This window comes from Sporisorium graminicola, chromosome SGRAM_8, assembly GCF_005498985.1.
Source record: "Sporisorium graminicola strain CBS 10092 chromosome SGRAM_8, whole genome shotgun sequence".
Taxonomy (NCBI): Eukaryota; Fungi; Basidiomycota; class Ustilaginomycetes; order Ustilaginales; family Ustilaginaceae; genus Sporisorium; species Sporisorium graminicola.
In genome coordinates, this window is record NC_043738.1 from 1,096,151 (window position 1) to 1,115,121 (window position 18,971).

Below are 18,971 nucleotides of genomic sequence, written 5' to 3' on the forward strand. Positions count from 1 at the left end.
TACGACAGTTGTTCCTTTCTCCTTTGTGTACACGTGAATTCGCATTGCATCGCCTTCGCGTATCTGACTGCACCGTAGCAGTCGCTTGTCCGCGCTGCTTTCGGCTTTGATCGAGCTTGCCCGTCGTGCTGCCCTGTGGTCCATCTTGCTGAGCGCTGTGTGCTCTCGGCGGCGAGGAAGAGGATGAGCAGTGGCTTTGAAAATGGATCTAACAATTTTAAATATTCGCTTTACGTGCTCTGACGTGAGCATTAGGAAGAAACACACACGGGGTCTCTCTTTCTCTCATCACTCCCATTATCTTCCTCCGCTTCCTCACGGACATTCCACTTTGCAGAAGCAGCCGAGTTCCGCATCTCGCCTGACGACCAGCACGCATGCATGGCATCCAAACAGTAAAGCGTTTCATCCCGTCCACCCAAGCTTAGCTCTCGCTCGTCTGCGCAATGCGTCGACCGGCACCGCCTCCGCCGTCAGAGGAGGTAGAGCTGGACTACGGCAGCGCCGACGCACCCTCAGGGGGCCAAGCGCAAGAGGTGCTCACAAATCATGTCGAAGCTTCTTCGGCCCCCGTGCGCCCTTCGGCCGCTGGTCGGGTACGCAAGCTCTTAGCCTACGACACGGACGACTTCGATCCTATTGTGCTGCCAGCAGGCACCTCTTCAGCTCGAGAGAAAGCTTCGAATACATCCCAAGATCTCGGATATGGCAGCGGTATTGATGTCAACGAATTCAGCGCAGCTGCGGGACCGTCTTCACCAAGTCATCACGCTACAAGCGTCAGGAATTCCGACAATGCCATTGGTGGCGCCACTGTCGACTCCTCGTTATACGCCAATCCTCTGCACGGCAAACCACATCAGAGCCCTCCGCCCCCCTCCTATCCTCCACCGCTCCTCCCGCAGAACCCTGATCAACTCTCTTCCTCCCGCTATGCATATGACCCGAGCGTTCCAGAGTTTCGACCCAGTCTGTATTCCCCCGCGCCGCCAACCCTGCCGACGGAGTCCGATCTTTGCTACGGTCTTCCGGCTCCGCAGAGCTTCGACACTTCCACAGAAGATAGCTACGTGCAGCCCACCGCTCCAGAAGCTACATCTTCAGCCTATGACCCACCTTACGACCCACAAGCTCCCTATCAACCCCTCCCGTACCCCCCTCTCCACCATCTATATCCAACCTATCCACCAATCGCGTCCTATCCCGGCTACTATCCACCACCCAACGTCGAGTACCCCTACACGACGGGATATCATCCTCAGATGAACCTCTTCCAAGACAGAAGGTTGCTCAAGCAGCAAAAGAAGAAGGAGAAAAAGCTCCGAAAGCGCGAGAAGAAGCAAGCCGCACGATCTGCCGCCTACGTTGCTCACTATACTTCGCACGACGTCGTATCGTCCTCAGCAGACGCTATTCCCTTTGCGCACGATCAGGATGTCGCCTGGATCGAAGATGGCAAGGCACAGGCCGTCGCCATGATTAGAGAACTGCATGCACGTGGTGTGCCTCCGCAGCGCTTGACGGAAAGGGGTGTCCCTCTGCATATGATCGAAGATTGCTGCGTCGAGCTGGGCATTGCAGCGCAAGGCCAGGCACAGCCAGACGCAGATGGCACCTCCGCGCAGCCTGAGGCCCTGGCATACGATAGCGCTGAAAAGAAGGATCAAAGCTCCACAACACAGGCAGAAGATGAATTGCTCGCCAAGCAAGAGCAAGGGATCCCACTTACGCCGTTGGAAGAACTGCGACGAAAGGTGCTGGCATCACGACTGGCGAGAGTTGCAGCGGCATCTCCAGGAGCAGCAGCCTCTTCGAAGGCTCCAGCTTCGCCAACGGCAGCACCTAGTGTCTTTGATCGTACTGCCACTTCCGGTGAGGCCGACACGCTGCTTTCGCAGATCGGTGAATCGATCCGCAGTCTTATGCGACGCTCACACGAGGCTTTTGCTGCAGCGCAGACTGGAGACACCTCTTCCCAACCAGGTCCCTCGTCGTCACGAAAGCGATCCTACCGTGATGTTGACGCGGTGGATCACGGAAATGCCTCTTCAACAGCTGATCTTGCGGGAGGCGCGACTTTCGCTGCAGCAAACCCCGTCCGTCGACAAAGGATCTCGTATGCGGACACGTTCAGTCGCGCGGCCGAAACGCCGTCTGGAGAGGTGGACTTAAATGCGCCGGTTCCAGACCTTCCAGACTTGGCCGACTCGGTCGCCGAACTTAATCGTGTGACCGAGGCTGTCTCACGGCGTCGTCGACCGGTGGCCGCCGATTTCGATACCACCGAGTACTCTCCGCTGATTGTGCGTCCGAATCGCTTCGTGGACGTACCTTCGGGCCTCAACACGGTCGTCGATCTGTCGGACGACGATTCAGACGAGGATACAGTAGATGCGTTGGAAGAGGCAACCGGCTGGAAGTCTGCTAAGCTCGATCTGAATATGCGTGACGTCTTGCTACTACGCCAGAAGACGGCTTCCGAGCACTACGACAACTTTTGCGCTCTCAACGGTCTTAAACCAGTCGGAAGGGCGCTCACACCACAGCAAGATGGAGCGGCGAGGGCCATCGAGGTCTCGGATGTCTCGACGCCTGGTGGAAGCGTTTCGAAGGAAAGTCTCTTGGCGCAGGTAGCAGCTTCGGGTGCTGCATCTTTGGGTTCGTCGACGCCGTCGCGCGAAGATCTGCTGCGGAAAGAGCTCGAGATCAAGCAGCTGATGCGCAAGATTCAGGTGATGGAACAGCGCAAGTCACAGCAGCAGACTGCAACACCGTCACCGTCTGTCTCTCCAATGCCATCGCGCTATCTCATGGCTGGGGCTGGCTCACAGGCTCGATCCCACTACACAACTCCTCCTTCGATGCCGGACGATCTCAACGAAGTGCTCGCAACGCCAGTACAAACCAGGAATGTCTCGCCAACCCCAAAAGCCAAAGCACCGCTTCAAGAAGAATCGAATGCGCAGCAACAAAGCGTCTCTAGCAGCGGCATGAAACTCGACCCGGCTTTGCAAGTGCAGCGAGAGAATTTGCTCGCGCTGCTTGCAAGCAAACGCAAAACGGCCAATGCAGGCTTGGCAGAGACCGCCACTAAGCAGCCGGACAGCGGTACCGGGGACGCGAGCGCAGTGGGTGTTGTGATCGCGCCAAAGCAAGAGGATCCGAATGGCGTACCAGGCAGCGGTGGCATCCCAGCAAACGACACGAAGGCGGAGGAGCTCCTGAAACGAGAAGAGGTGCGTGACCCATCCTTGTCAACGGTGCGAATAGCTAGATCATTGACGCACACTTTCCTCTCTCCCACATTCGACTCGGCCCCCAGGTCTCACCTCCACCGTCGGTGGTGTCACGATATCGACCGCTGGTGCCGAGTCTGTTCCAAAGCGTAGGTCTTCCTTGGCTAGGATAAAGTCCAACGACAGCGCTCACCTCTCTTTTTCCTCCACCCTCACCTCCTGTTTCTTTTTCCCTTTCTCTGACCTTTGCCCACCCCTTTTGTCTTTTCTCTCTTCATCTTTGGGGCACGGCGAGGAGCAGGTGGCTTCAAAAGTACGATCTTACCTCCCGCCTTCGCTGGGTTTCACTGTTGCGTCCACGGCCAGCTCATCTAGCAGCAGCGGCGATGACAGGACGTCGGTAAAGTGGTGTCCTAGGGAAGCGTGTGGAGGGGAATGTGCGGATGAGGGCTGTTCGCAACGGCATGTCAGCGGTAAGTAAGCGCAACAGTTGGGGTAGCGAGCATGGGGCAGGCATCTGACCGCACTCCTGGACTCCCCTGTTGCGGGCCAACAGAGTTCGACAGTCACACGTGAACGTCAACTGAACCTCGCCCTCGCCCTCGAGAGTGCTGCACCTGTGCCAGAGGTGCGAGGGGGACTGAAAAGGTAGGTCTCTTGAACCATGGCACCGCGAAGTGAGGGAACGCCGCACTCGCAGCAAAGGCGACGCCTCCTCCAATGGTCCCTGGGGTCCCCACCAGCTCTTCCGCTCTTGCCGATACTCACATGCGTCGCAGCCAAGCACTGTCTCAACAACGAGCAGCACCAAGCTCTGGCATCACGCTGCGCGAGCCCCAGTGCGCTGTAGATCGTGCGCAGAATCGGCTCTGCAATGCAAACAATTCAACTGGAATCGTGTGTCTTTTGAAAGCTGTGATCCGCACTTCACCCACACACACCCACACACGAACAGAGACGCACAGACGCACAGACACACAGACACACGGGACCCTGGCACGTGAGATGGTACGCCGCCTTGAGATTGACTTTTCTGCCCAGGCTAGGAGCGGCTAAGCGAGATACGAATACATGTCCTTCTGACCCTCGACGCGCTCGAGGTACTCCTTGTCGATCAACTGGTCGATCGCCTTTTTGATATCCGGGATCCTGGGGGTAAATCGGCCGGACACCTGTGCGACGGTCTCCTGGATCAACACCTGGTGCTTCAACTGCTTCCTGCTCTTCATGATCCTCACGATCGTCGCCTGCAACAGCAGCCTTCGATCTTCGTCGACCGTCTTGAGTACGTCGTTGGACTCGACCTTCTGCTCGGACTTGATCGGCAGATTGAGGTTCACCCGCAGCTTCTTCGACTTGAAGTTTGGGTTCAACTCGTACGCCTCCCCGCCATCCGCCGGCTGGAGGACCTTTGCCTTGGAGAGCATCGCTAGCACCGGCTTGATCGTCGCATCGTTCAACCCCGTCGCCTGCTGCAACTCCGCTTTCGTCAGCGCATCGTTCGTATTAAATTGCAGCAGCACGGCGGTCTGGAACGTCGATGTCTGGAACTGCAGCTTCTGCTGCAAGTAGTTGGCCTTGACTTCGTTCTTGGACAATTGCCACAGCCACGTCAGCTTGCGCCCCGAGTGCTTGGCAGAGTAGTGACGCTGGAAGCGCTCGTACGTCGGCAGCAGCTCCGTGGGGATCGAAAATTCGGTCGTCGGTGCCTGCAGCGGCCAGAACCCGTTCGCCAGCACCAGCGCGTAGAAGTCCACATCCAGCTCCGCCTTGTCGTGGTTCTTGGCCATCGTCTCTTTGAAATTGTCGTTGAGCTCCTTGCTCAGCCCCATATCGGTGAACATCCTTGCGAGCTTGGCGGTGTACTCGAATCCACACGCCTCCTTCAACCTCGAAATCATGTTAGCTTCAGCGTCATCCGATGCCGACGCAAAGTTGACCAGCCGTTTGGCAAGCATCTTCGAATAGAACTTTTGGAAGACATCCTTGTCCTCGATGTATTTGAAGACCACCATGACATCCGTAAGAGCCTCTTCGAGCGAGTTCTCGGCAGACGTCTTGTTGGATTTCTTGAGCAGCGCATCTGTGTGCTTGGCGAGCAGCTCGGGCGATTTCGAGGTCGACGTTCCAGTAGCCTTGTTGCGGTTGACAAAGTCACGGCAAGCCTTGTCGAGCGCGGCGAGGAAGCCTGCTTCTCCTCGGAAAGCAAGATTGACGGTGTTGAGGTTACTTCGATGAGCGTCCAGCAGAGCAGAAACGTAGGCTCCAGGGTCGAGGGAGTCGCTGGCTGCAGAGGCAGGAGCGGTGGCAGCCGAAGACGAAGATGCTGCTGCTCCTGCCCCTGTTCCTGCTGCACCATTTGTGGCGGCACCACCATCGCCACCTCCAATGACCTTTTCAACCGCGTCCAGACCGACGCGCTTGACATGCGCCTCGAACTTCTGTCGCAGTGGCTCGAGTCCTTCAGGAATACGTGAAAGGAGGGTATAGACGCGGAACAGATCGTCGGCCTGTTGCAAGTCAAGAAGCTGCTGGAACTCATCCGAGAGCATGGTCGAGTGGCGCCGTACCAACACATTGTCGCAGGTGGGGATGAGCTTCGTGCGTGTAGAGGCGTGGAGGTAGAGCTCGACGCGGTCCTCCTCTTCCTTGAGCCTGGTTTCGGCCTTCTTCATATAGTCGGTGGCAGTGTTTTGCGACACGAACGCGTCCGATTCGGCGATGTAATAGACCTCGGTGGCCTCGATGAAGGGCTTTTCAAATTCTTGGCGGTAGACGTCGAGATTCTGTCGGTTGGTGTCAGCCTCGTCGAGGCCGAGCGACACCAACGAGTCGACCACCTTCTTGACGAGCGATGCCTCAATGACTTCGCCGTTTCGCTGCTTTTCAATCTGTTTGAGCAATGCTTGCACCAGTCGTCCCTTTTGCTGAACATAGCGGAACATGTGCTCCTTCCACTGCACTAGCGCCAAGATGTAAACCGTATAGACGTACTTGCGACCCTCGTCCTTCTCGCGCTTGACCCAGTGACGGTTAAGGTAGGCAAAGAGGCGGTGGACAAAATTGGCGCCTGTGGTGTAGCGGTCCCACTCTGTGGCGTAGTAGCGGAGTAGAGGCTCTTCCGAGAGACCGTCGGAACCAGTGCGGACCTGCTCGAGATGCGTGCGGAAGTACGAGGTCAAGTGCGTATAGAGCTCCGCACCGACGAGGTTGGTTCCTTTGGAGCCAAATGGTCCAGCAGTACGGCCGAGCGCAGCAACCGTGGAAGCCAAGGATGAAGAAGTAAAGTGATTGTAGGCGACCGTATAGAGCTCCATGTAGCGCGGGTACGTCATGCCTTCCTTGAGGCGAGTCATCATGAGATCAATGCCGGGTTCAAGAAATTCCCAGGTGGCCTTGGCATCGTGAACGGCCGGCAGACGGCTGCTCCCGGCTGCTGGCGGGTTGGGCCCTGACATGTTGACAGAAGGAAGCTAGCGGCGTTCGAGCACGGGGGAGAAAGCCATGCGCGGGGAGAGATACGGGACAGAGAGCCAATGGTGAGTCGATAGGTTCAGTCGCTAGCTTGGTAGGCGTGGTGGACGAATCCGATGCTGCCGATGCGGAACGTGGAACGAGGGTTGTTTGGTGGCAAAGCCCTGTCCCAGAGTCGCTGCTGCTGGTGCCGCTGCTCACTTCAAGGCCAAGTGGGGGTGGCGGTGAGATCGACTGAGCCTCGGGGGAATCCGATCGTTGTCGACACGGAACAAGCTGAGTAGAACGGTGATGGTGCGGTGAGGTTGCGGAAGAAAGGGATTGTGAACAAAAGTGAAATGACCAGCCAAGCTCACAGCTGCATTTTGCATGGCCTGAACGCGTTTCCGAACAGATTGCGACACACGAGAGATCCCCTCGAGCGCAATTTGCTGTGGTCGCGCTGCGCTGTGGTGTGCAATTTGGCGCTGTGGCCGTGTGACTGCGCCTTTTTTGTTTCTGATTTTCATTCTGTTTGGCCTGTGACGCGATGTCAGCAGTTCGCCCTCGAACTCACAGTGGGCGTCTGAAGCTTGCACGAGCCTATGGGCCGTGATCGGGTGCAAATGCCTCCACATGCAAGTCCTCAACCTACCTTCGATGTAACAACGCAGTCTCAGCGGTAGACCTGATGCGCACATGATGGCGAGCGGCCGTTGTGAAAAGAAAGTGGTGTCAAGATTACACGAAGCACATACTTTTCTCCAGCACTGACAATGACAACGGAGCGCAGGGATGGCACAAGTAACGATCGGAAGGGTGCTTGGTTAGAGCTTGATGCCGGTCCAGATCGTAGCAACACCAAAGGTAAGATCTTCCCAAGCACCGGCGACGTCTTCGCCTCCTACGGCGCTTCCAGACTCTGCAGGGAAGCCGAGGCTCGTTGCGGTGGGCGAGCCGGGAAGGTGGAAGCCGGCATCCTTCATCATCCTTGCGAATTGGGGTTGCGTAGGGAAGCGCTCGATCGACTCGACCAGGTACTGGTACGATTCGCGGTCCCCGGCAAGCATCTGACCCAGCGATGGAAGCACGTTGAAGCTATACTGCTTGTACGCCTCTGCCAAGAAGGGTACATTGACCTTGCCGAACTCGAGACAGCTGAACACTCCGCCTGGCTTGAGGACACGGTACGCCTGTTTCAGCACCTCGTCGATGTGGGTGCAGTTGCGGATGCCGAATGCCATGGTGAACAGGTCAATCGACTCGTCCGGAATCGGCTTGCTCTCGAGAGGAGGCAGGTGAGGCTGCTTGCTGTTGGGGCCACGAACGGGCTCGGGAGGCACGGGCATGGTCGAGTCGAGCTGCTCAGCATTACCCAACTGGAACGACACTTGCGGGCCGCCCCAGTACATGGTCTGCTTGAATCGCTTCTGCCCTTCTTTGAGCATGCTTGGATTGATGTCGAGGACGGTCACGTGGGTTTCACGGTCAAAGTGCTTGGTGCGGGCATGGTCGAGGATACGCAGAGCAATGTCACCGGTGCCTCCGGCTACGTCGAGAACCTTGATGCCGCCGCGTGGGTCGAGCTTGGAGACAAAGTGATCCTTCCATAGCCGATGAATACCCAGAGACATGGCATCGTTCATGACGTCGTACTTGGAAGCCACCGACGAGAAGACGGACGCGACCATCGATTCCTTCTCCTCCTCCGCCACCGTCTTGAAACCAAAATGAGTCTGTCGGTTCTCCGCCGCCGAACCATCCATACCGAAGGAGGCAGAAGACCTGGATGAGGAGAATGCGTTCGTGGACGACGATCCAGGAGTCGTCGAAGTGTCGTGTTGATGGGGCGGTACTGAGCCCGTAGGAGGTCGATCCGATCTGCTGTAAGGCGTCGAAACAAAAGTGCGCGACGATGTGGCGACCGACTGACGCGGAGCGCTCGACGCGGCCGACAATGTCGACCTCAACGCTGAGAGCGTGTACCTCTGAGCGACCATCGTGCGGATGAAGAAGGTGACCCGGGAGTGTTGCAGTGAAGGGATGCAAAGGAAGCGGCGTCGCTAACGATCCGATGTTGAGAAGGCGGCAAAGCGTTCGGCAACGCCTTTTAGATCTTCTCGTGTAGAAAAGCGCAGCACTATTTCGAAAAAGTCGGATCTGCCCGATTCGCTCTTCCCTTCACCGACCGATTTGCTAGTGTCACACGCCCAGTCAGAAAAGAAGAGCCAGCGGCCTCGCGTGTCGGCAACGTTGCTGGGTTGCTTTTTTCCGTGCCTGTCTAACGCCTTTGGTCGGATCTTCTAAACGCTTGTCAGCAGCTGTCAACGTTGTTGTCGGCACTTCCATCCACCCGCATTCGTCGAGTCTTGCTGCGCATCCAACGATAGCATTGACGCAGTCGGTGCAGCGCCGCAAACACGCACATCGTCTGTCTATGCACCACGCCTCCATCGACAGCTGATTCGAGGTTGCTTTGCCGTCGTTGCTCGCCAACTAGTCACTTCACGGCCAAAGTCACGTCTTCCACCTCGGACAGCGTTTTACATGGCTCAAACCTGACCAGCATGTCAGCATTCTCGTATGTAGAGGTGGAAGCGCCAGAGACCGATGCTAAGCACCTCTTGCTTCGCCAGGTCGCCAAGGATGTCACTGTTCGTCTTTCAGAGCCGCTCGAGGTGGCAGAGAGCAAACAGCACACGAACTTGCTCTCCGTCTCCAGCGTCAATGGCCTTGTCTTTGTCGCCACTAACAAAGGCTTTGTTGTCATCCGCCTTGCCGAGCTCAGATCCTTCTTCAAGTCGGCAGCTCGCAATTCGACACCCACTCTGGATCAGCCCTTGCGCTCCATAGACACCGTCTCGCTCAGCTCCGTCGCGTCGCTTCCCACCTTCATCACCTCTGCCAACAATCACTCCGCCGTGCTTCTCGGATTCCAGAATGGTGTCATTGCAGCATGGTCCGTATCGGGCCTGGTCGAGGGCAACAAGCTGGAGCCGCTCTTTGTTCTCAGCCCCCCCTCTCCCGGCTTGGCCCTCATCGATATGGTGCCTAACCCTTCCGATCGACCTGAACTTGCCGTCGCATTCTACCGTCAAGATGGCACACCAGGCGTCAACTCCGGAACGCCCATCATGGTCAACCTCAACACGGGCTCCTTTGGTGCTCAGCTCGATGCCACGGGCTCTCGTGCCACCTCTGTCTGTTGGTCTGTCAAGGGCAAGCAGATCGCCGTTGGTCTCGAGTCGGGAGAGATCGTCCAAGTCACTCCGGAAGGTGAGCCAAAGGACCGCATCGCAAAACCGGAGTCGTTGCAAGGCTCGTACTACGTGTCCGACCTCCGCTGGCTGGAAAACCACGTCTTTGTTGCAACCTACAACCTCCCGTCCTCAGGGTCACCTGACGACGACCCCGAGCATTCCTACGAAGTTTACACCATCCTCCGAGACTCAAAAGCTGCACAGATTACCTTTGTCAAGCTGTCCATGGACCCTGCCCCGCCATACGGCGATACTTCTCGACCAGGCACTCGCTTTGCTGCCTGGCTAAAGAGTTGGGAGCCCTCCAAGCATTTGATCTTTGTTGCCAGCGGGCCCAGTACCGATGTGGGCCTCATCTCTTGCTCTTCGGAGGACGCGGGTGCCGCCGCTTGGTCTACCGTCGAGCTCGAGGAAACATCAAAACCGATCCTTCCTTTCTCTTCGGTGGATGAATCCTCGGACACTGCACCGGTCGCTCTCGACCTTGACTTGACCTCAGCCGACGAGGTCGACGACCCAAATGCTGTGGCTCGGGGTGACGGGAAGACTAAGCTGCCTGCCGTGCCAATTCTCTACGTTTACACCTCGGATGGTGTCCTGCTCGCCTACAACGTCATCAACACGCAACGTCCCTTCGAAGGCATGGTGACACCGTCCGGCGTTCTAGCGCAGTCAGCAGCGCCGCCGACCCAGACCGGAGCTGCAACGCCGGCACCATCGACACCCAGTCAGGCGAAATCAGCTGCATCGGCGTTCGGTTCCTCTTCTGCCTTCGGCCAGCCTTCTGCTTTTGGTCAGTCGTCCGCTTTCGGCTCCAAGTCGGCTTTCGGGTCTTCGGCTTCGCCCGCTTTCGGCCAATCTTCTGCATTCGGATCCACGTCAACCGCCTCGTTGCCCTCTCCCGCTTTTGGCGCTGCCTCGAAACCGTCCGGTGGCTTTGGCTTTGGTACATTCAGCAGCGCGGCTGGCAACGGCAATAGCAAGCCCGCTTCGGCCTTCGGCTCTACCAGCTTCGGTTTTGGATCACCTTCTGCTGACAACAAAGCGGATGTGAAGTCAGACATCGATGCAACAAAGGAAGCGTCGTCGACCGCTTCCACCAGTGCTCCAGCCTTCTCGTCTGGCGCCAGCGCCTTTGGTGGAAAGCCAGCAGCCTCTGCGTTTGGGTCTTCTTCCCTTGCTCCCGCTACGACCGCTGCCGCTGCACCGACCGCTTTTGGGTCGCCCTCCGCATTCGGTCAAACGGTTACAAAGCCTTCTTTCGGTCAGTCGTCGGCGTTTGGTCAGACCTCAGCGCCTGCCTTCGGTTCATCGTCCGGCTTCGGTTCCACTTCCGCATTTGGCTCTACCTCTGCTTTTGGCTCCGGTTCCACCTCGTCGTCGCCATTCGCCTCCAAAGCAAATGGGTCTACCCCGGCAAGTTCTGGCTCTGCCTTTGGTGGTTTCGCTACCACATCGGGAAGCGCATTCGGAGCGGCTGCAAAGCCTTCTTCCGCCTCCGTCTTCGGGAGCGGTGGAAACTTGGAAAGTAAGGCAACAGGCTCGCCAAGTGGTCTGTTTGGCTCCAACCCTCAAAAAGGAGGTGCTTCCGCCCCTACCTCGGCATTTGGCGCATCGGCTTCGACTTTTGGTCAAGGCTCCTTCTCTGCCTTTGCTGCCAATAAAAGCGTGGAAGACAAAGGCGCGAAGAGCGCAGAAGAAGAGTCTTCTGCCAGAGGCGGTGGCGATGCAGGTAGCTTCACGTTCGGTGGGCTTGGAAGCATGCTCGGCAGCAACGACTCAGCCATGTCGCCGCAATACAAGGCAACGGGAGATTCGGACAAAGGAGAGAAGCGTTCCACTCCACCCAAGGAAGACGCGGGAAACTTCTCCTTTGGTGGACTCGGAGATATGCTGGGCAGCACTGACTCAGCCGCGTCCTCTCGACCCCAACCAGCTGCCGGAGCAGACGAGAGAGAAGGGGGGGCTACCGGCTCGGATGTCAACGCGACGGTCCAGACGCCAAAGAGCGACACCGTCCCAAAGCCATTCTCTTTCAACTCCACGGCAGTTTCCACGGGCAGCACAGCCGCGAATGTGGATGCAGGCACGGGCGACGATGGTGCCAAGGCGACTTCGCCACCTGCTGCCACTTCTGCATTCAGTTCTTTCAAACCCGGCTTCAATGCGGGTGCATCCTTCGGCAGGCAACCATTCTCGTTTGGTGGCGATCAACAGAGCGGCAACGCATCGTCATTGTTCGGCTCGCCAGCGATTCAAACACACAGCGCGCCGAAGCAAGCCGCGGCGGCCTCGGGTTCCAACGCGGAGAAGAAGCCAGCTGAGCTTGCCAAGCCAGCGTCTAGCTTTGCAAATGCTTCGACGAAGCCCGTTTCGTCACCTTCTCCTTCGCCATCATCCTCACCTTTCTCTTTCAATTCGAGCAAGCTTTCGAACGTCAATCAGGAAGCGAAGCCGGCGTCGCCTTCTTTTTCCTTTGCTCCTGCCAGCAAGGCATCTGGCAATGCTACAGCATCGCCCGTATCAGGAGCTGAAACGGCGTCACAGCCCAAGAAGAGCACTGCACAAGAGCAGTCTGCGTCCGAGCAGGGTCAAAAGCCGAGCTTGCCGTTTTCCTTTTCCAACACTGCATCATCGGCCAAGCCCACTGGATTTGGTGGCTTTGGTAACTTTGGAGCCAGCCCCGCTCAGCAACCAGCCCAGAGCAAGGAGAGCGCATCCTCTTTTGCAAGCTTGAGCAAGCCGGCGCCTTCCAACACACCCAATGCAGGATCGACAACATCGTCAAATGCGGCCAGCACCACATCCCCTGCCAGTGCGTCGACTGCTACGTCCACAAAACCCGCACCGGCGCCCGCTCCTGCTACTGCCGGTTCTTTCCTCGGATTCAACTCCAGCGCACCCAGAAGCAGCTCTCCTCTGGCCGCTGCTCCTTTCAGCAGCACGGGTGAAGTCGTCAAGGCCTCTGCCGAAAACAAGTCTGCAGCTCGTACCACCACAAGCAAGCCGTTCTCGTTCCAACAGGATGCCGCCAAGCCCTCATTCGGCCCGCCAGCCTTCGGCGCCAAGCCGTCTACGACCTCATCTACTGGAACAGGCGCTCTCGCTGGCTTCGGCCAAACCAGCGCGAAAAAACCATCAGACGCGACCGGCGAGGCGACACCCTCTCCTGCGCCAACGCCGGCTGGAGGATTCGGATTTGCGCCTGCAAAGCCGATGCAAACTGCAGTGACTACGCCTGCGCCTGCTGCTAGAAACGCGCCAGGGCGCTCAGGTAGCCCACTGGTTGCTGGGCGTACACCTCAGCTGTCGTCATCCAACACTGAAAGTCCGGCCAAAGTGACCGAGAGCGGGATCCAGGGAGAATTTCTCAAAGCGTATCTTGTTCTGACGCAGGAGCTCGATGTGCTGCGCTCCAACGTCGACCAGTGTGCTGGCTTCCTTGCCGATCTTCGTGAAGCGACGGCACGACCCGAGTCCATCGAGGACTTTGCCGATGCTTCCAAATGGTCTTTTGGCGATCTGCCGAAGATGCTGACGCTTGCTAAATCGCTCAGGCCTCTCACTCAGCAGATCGAGGACGAAGCCGCCTCGCACAAGCGCAGAGTGTCTGAGCTGCAGAGCCTCCAGCTCAAGGCAGAGGCTAAGCGCGAAGAGGTCGCGCGCTTCATCCGGTCTCGTCGGGACCCAGAGTTTGCCAAGATGATTCGTATTCGACAGCTGGGTCCTGAGCATGTCGAGAACCAGAACAAGCTCCGCAAGGCGAGCCAGGTCGTGCGAGACCGAATCGCCGACCTGGAGGAATACCTGGCGGCACTGAAAGATAAACTGCAGCATGCCAAAGCCGGTCGCACCGCCCTCAAGGCACCCAGTCTCGACTCGGTGGCCAGAGCGTGCCGCAACATCACTGCTCGCACCACTGCAGTGACATTGGAGCTGGACAATCTCGCACTCGAGATGGACCTGATGCGGCCAATGTATCAGGACTATTCGTCGCGCGAAAGTCAGCGCGTCCTTTCTCGCTCTGTGTCGGTCGTGAGTGGGCTCGAAGAGGCGGGACCACTGAGCGACGTCGGTAATCTGGTGCGCACGCTGCCCGCTGCCGTTACGCTTAGATCCGTGGACGAGATCACACGAGCCGAAAGAGCCAAGAGTGAAAGCGTGGCCGTCTTTGTCAATGCTCGCGAGAAGCCGATCCTCAACACACGCGCCGTACCCAGCTCCCAACGTGCGGACAGGAAGGCGACCAAGCCACTGCAGGGCTCTGACCTTCAGATTGCCTTTGCGAAGGGGCCGGTGCACCTCGGCAAGCGTGCTCCTCCAGCATCTCCTAGCGCGACCGCAGTCACAGCTTCGCAAACACCTGCCTCTGCTGCCAGCGGTACAAAGCAAGCGTCGAGTTCCGAACAGTTTGCACCGGTTGCCAAGACTGTGCCTGTTCCTATGCTTTCCGAGCCTCCCCGGGTAGCGACGACGGCGACTTCTTCTGCTGCCTCACCGGCCGTTTTGAAAGCCGGTCCGCTTCAATTCGGATTCCCTACGTCACCTGGTCCTGCTTCCAAGACGACCGCTGCTGCTCCAGCTCCGAAACCAGCTGCTTCTTCAAATCCGCTGCTCGGTACTTCTGACTCGCCCGCTGCCGCCGCAGGTGCAAAAGTGTCACCAGCACCCTTTGCGAGCCTCGGCTCTGCCGCTACACCCCCTCTCACAGGTGCACCAGCTGCTCCACCAGTAGCATCAGGTCCCAAGCCCGCTGCGGCTCCGACGCCTCTGAATTTCGGAGAGTTCAGCTCGCCGGCTGCATCCTCGGCAAAGCCTGCTGGCTCGCTCTTCGCTGGCTTTGACACGACGTCCACGCCAGGCTCGAGCCAGAAGGCGGCTGCTCCTTCCAATCCTTCAAGTTTCGGAAGCCCCGCTCCAAGTGCTGCCAAAGCGTCGCCTGCACCCTTCTCAGGCTTTGGATCTACCCCGACCCCACCGGCCCCTGCTGCTCAGAGCGACAAACCAGCGCCCGCATCTGCAGCAAGCCCCGCTCCGAGCTCTTCCTCGCCCTTTGGCGGTGCAACGCTGTCGACGCTCAATTTTGGCAAGCTCAGCTCTGTCCCGACTGGCATGTTTGATCTTCCTGTGCAGAATGATTCGCCGTTCCAGCCTGGGGGACGTGCGGCGAGCTCGAGTCCCAGCAGCATCCGCGCGTCGACCACCACGAGCAAATCGAGGCATCGGGGTGTAGCTGTGGCCTTGCCGCCGGCTGTAGATGGACCAGATAGCTCGAAAGATGCGAGCGATAAGATCGGCAAGGCGTCGTCTGATTTCTTTGCTTTGCCTCTGGCGCCCAAGCCGAAGGATGAGACTGCCACTCCAGCACCTTTCAAGGGGTTCAACGGGTTCGGCGCGAGCGCGAAGACCAGCGTCGAAACGGACGCACCCAAAGCCGATGCACCCGCTGCTGCTGCGAGCGGTAAACCCACTTTCAGCTTCGGTGACCTTGGCAAGAAGATCGAAACGCCTGCCTCTGACGCGAAGGCTTCTACTGCTGGTGGAGGCTTCAGCTTCGGCAATCTGAGCAAGTCGGATGCCGACGTGCCCGCATCGTCGGCTTCGCAGCTCAAGACAGCGGCTAGCGGCTTCTTTGGTGCTTCTACTCAGAAGAGTGGTGAGGCCTCCGCTACTACCTCATCTCCTACGGGCCAGACGAAGCAAGCATCGGCGGCCGACTTCAGCTTTGGTGACCCGGGCAAGAAGCAGTCGGCTGACAATGCCACACAGCCGGCAAAACAAGCTTCGAGTGGATTCAGCTTCGGTGACTTTGGCAAGAAAGCGGCCACTGCGTCACCTTCGCCTTCAGTGACTCCTTCCAATTTCAGCTTCTCACCCGCTGCGTCTGCCAAGCCTTCGTCTGAGGAGAAGACAGACAAGGCCGTGGCTGACGATGGTAAGGCTGCTGCTGAGAAGAGTGCAGAGCTCAAGGTGGCGGATTCTAAGGGAGCGGCTGCAAAAGTGGCGGACGCAAAGGTGGCTGACGCTGAGGAAGAGACCACAGAGATTGATGCCGAGAAGGCAGATGTCGAGGAGTCAGATGCTGATGAGACGAGCGCCAAGGACACGGACACCAAGCCCACCGTTTCTAACAACAAACCCTTGCTCGATCCTTCCAGTCTCACATTCTGCAAACCATCCGAGCCAAGAAACAAGGAGCCTTTGACAGAACCGAAGTCCGACTCCAAACAAACCAACGCTTCAACGCCCGCTGCCACGCCAGCACCTGCGTTTAGCTTCGCTACGCCTTCCACTGCGCCATCGTCCGAGAAGAAAGACCACGATTCACCCAAAGTGGAAGCCAAGGCTCCACCATCGAACGGCGCGGCATCTACAGACAAGACCGCCGACTTCAGCTACCCGCCCAAGGCCCCTGCCACTCAACCCGCGACCGCAACCTCGGCCTTTACCTCGACACCCACCACGCCCTCGGCGTTCAGCTTCGCCCCGAGCAAGCTGAACCCGTCCTCCTCGCCCGCGTCTGCATTCGGCGCGTTCAAGTCGAGCCCAGGCTTCGGGTTTGGCGCCTTCTCTAAGCCCGCCGACAGCAGCAGCCCGAGCACAAAGCCGGTGAATGCGTTCAGCTTTGCGCCGCAGTCTTCTTCGCCCACTACTCCGTCCGCGAAGCCGGGCGACGCGGCAACAAAGGCAGCGTTTGGCAGCGTGTCTGCGTTTGGCCGTGTTTCTGGGTTTAGCGCGTTCTCGGGCTCTTCGCCTTCGACGCCCAAGAGCGAGGCGAAGGATACTGCGGCCCAGTCGGCGTTTAGCTTTAATGGTGGGGGTGGATTTGGGGCGTTCGCATCGAGTAACAAGACGTCGCCTTTTGCAGCGGCTTCGTCGGCGGCAAAGAAGGACGATTGGAAGGAGAAAGAGAGCCCGGGTGACAAAAGTGGTGGCTCACTGCTTTCGAGGCTGGGTGGTGCGTCTGTCCAAGCTAATTCGGGAGATGAGGAAGAGGAGGACGAGGAGGAAGAGGACGGCGATGAGGAGGAGGACGAGGATGAAGACGATTACGAAGACGAAGACGATTACGAGGATGAAGAGGACGACTATGAGGATGAGGATGAGGAAGAGGATGAGGATGAGGATGAGGATGAGGACGATGACGAAGCAGATGATAATGACGACGTGGACGGCGGTGTCGGACACGACAAGATCGACTCGCTCGATGAGAGCGGTGTCCACGTCGAAAAGGCTGATGCCGTGCAGGAAGCAGGGGACGATGACGAGGAAGAGGAAGACGACGATGATGAAGACGACGATGGGGTCGAGGACGAAGAAGAAGGACTATCAGCAGTCGAAGAGGAGCCGGAGGAAGAAGAAGAGGCCGCAGTCAAGGAAGGCAAGTCGGTCTAGTCCACTGCACTCTCGCATCCAAGACTATTTCTTCACAGTCACAAAAGCATTTGTTCGGATCCCTCTCAATCACACGTTCCGATCCGCATACGCACACACACACACTTGAGAACATGGCCTCCAAACACATGAGAAGAATCGATTCCATCGCAGCGCTGACCACCTAATCCTCCCTCAAAATCAGGCCAGCTGCGCCCATGCCAAGCCCGATGCACATGGACACCACGGCCACCTTCTGATTCCTCCTCTCCAACTCCTTCAATGCAGTCACGACCAGCCTAGCACCCGTGGCGCCCAGCGGGTGGCCAAGGGCGCAGGCACCACCATTGACGTTGACCTTCTCGGGATCGAGACCCAACTTCTCCACGCAGTAGACATACATGCTGGCGAAGGCCTCGTTGATCTCGAACAGGTCGACTTCCTCCTGCTTGACACCTGTCTGCGCAAGCACGGCAGGGATGGCGGAGCTGGGGCCGATGCCCATGATTCTAGGCTCCAAGCCAGTAACAGCACACGAGACGTACTTGCCGAGCACTTTGAGGCCGAGCTTGTTGGCGAGAGAGCGGCGCATGAGGATGACGCCTGCGGCTCCGTCGGTGATCTGCGACGCGTTGCCGCCTGTGGTGTTGCTGGGTGCCCATTGCGGGAAGGCGGCCTTGATCTTGCCGAGCGATTCTGCCGTAGTGCCCGGGCGAGGGCCTTCGTCGGCGGAGACGATGGTGGTCTGCTTGGCGCCGTCCTTGTTGACGGTAGGGACAGAGATGGGGAAGATCTCGGCGTCGAATTTGCCCTGCGACTGGGCCTGGACCGCACGCTGGTGGGACCTGGCTGCGTACTCGTCCATCTTGGCGCGCGAGATGTTGAAGTCCTTGGCGACGTTCTCGGACGTCCAGCCCATCGGCATCTTGCAGTCGTCTGCCTCCTGACTGGCCTTGCTCAGCTCCTCCGAGATGACCGTGGGTCGCTTGGGCTGCGTCGACATGTGTTCGATACCGCACGCAAGACCACACTCGATCTCGCCGGCCTGAATGCCGTTAGCGATGGTACGGATGGCCATGAGACCCGACGAACAGAATCTGTTAACCACAAGTGCCGGCGTGGTGTTGGGAATTCCCGCAGCAAGCGCAGCTGCACGCACATAGTACGGTGCCTCGTCGTTGTGCACGTTTCCCACCACGACATCTTGGATGAGTGAAGGGTCGACAGCGGACGAGGCGAGAAGCGACTTGAAGAACTCGTAACACAGCAGGTCGAATTTGGAGTCCTTCATAGAGCCCTTGTAGGCCTTGGTAAAGGGTGTGCGACCAGCGGCGACGATGACGACGTCCGAGTCATTCTTGGCCGTGTGTGCATGCAGCCCCTTTCCGGACCACGATCGCGGGTCGAGGTGGGAGGCAAGCTGGGTGATTCGTTGAGCCATGGTGGGATGGTGCTGCTGTTGGTAAGGTTGCGAGAGAATGATTCCGAGGACGCTGCGTCTACAGCGGTTGGTGGATGTGGGGAACACGGAAGAGACAGACAAACAGCGGTCGAGACGGAGGACGAGGCGAGAAGCAAGAGGTATTTGTATGTCGTTGGAAGCACAGCAGTTGCGGGGAAGCAAAGGCGTCTTGCCCCACACACGTCT

The 18,971-nt window shown here is 58.1% G+C and overlaps 5 protein-coding genes across 5 annotated transcripts; 2 read left to right on the top strand and 3 right to left on the bottom strand.

Moving 5' to 3' along the window:
• Positions 1–446: 446 nt before the first annotated feature.
• Positions 447–3,812, top strand: EX895_006134 (uncharacterized protein; the record flags this gene model as incomplete). Its single annotated transcript, XM_029886726.1, has 4 exons — positions 447–3,236; positions 3,323–3,385; positions 3,538–3,709; positions 3,793–3,812. 4 exons carry the CDS (start codon positions 447–449, stop codon positions 3,810–3,812), a joined length of 3,045 nt encoding a protein of 1,014 aa, XP_029737039.1.
• A 476-nt stretch (positions 3,813–4,288) lies between these two features.
• EX895_006135 (uncharacterized protein) lies at positions 4,289–6,694 on the bottom strand (the record flags this gene model as incomplete). Its single annotated transcript, XM_029886727.1, has 1 exon — positions 4,289–6,694. One exon carries the CDS (start codon positions 6,692–6,694, stop codon positions 4,289–4,291), a length of 2,406 nt encoding a protein of 801 aa, XP_029737040.1.
• An 822-nt stretch (positions 6,695–7,516) lies between these two features.
• On the bottom strand, positions 7,517–8,689 carry EX895_006136 (uncharacterized protein; the record flags this gene model as incomplete). Its single annotated transcript, XM_029886728.1, has 1 exon — positions 7,517–8,689. One exon carries the CDS (start codon positions 8,687–8,689, stop codon positions 7,517–7,519), a length of 1,173 nt encoding a protein of 390 aa, XP_029737041.1.
• Positions 8,690–9,256: 567 nt separating this feature from the next.
• On the top strand, positions 9,257–17,344 carry EX895_006137 (uncharacterized protein; the record flags this gene model as incomplete). The annotated part of the gene is made up of 1 exon (XM_029886729.1): positions 9,257–17,344. The coding sequence occupies one exon, from the start codon at positions 9,257–9,259 to the stop codon at positions 17,342–17,344; it is 8,088 nt and encodes a 2,695-aa protein (XP_029737042.1).
• A 163-nt stretch (positions 17,345–17,507) lies between these two features.
• On the bottom strand, positions 17,508–18,764 carry EX895_006138 (uncharacterized protein; the record flags this gene model as incomplete). The annotated part of the gene is made up of 1 exon (XM_029886730.1): positions 17,508–18,764. One exon carries the CDS (start codon positions 18,762–18,764, stop codon positions 17,508–17,510), a length of 1,257 nt encoding a protein of 418 aa, XP_029737043.1.
• Between the last annotated feature and the right edge of the window lie 207 nt (positions 18,765–18,971).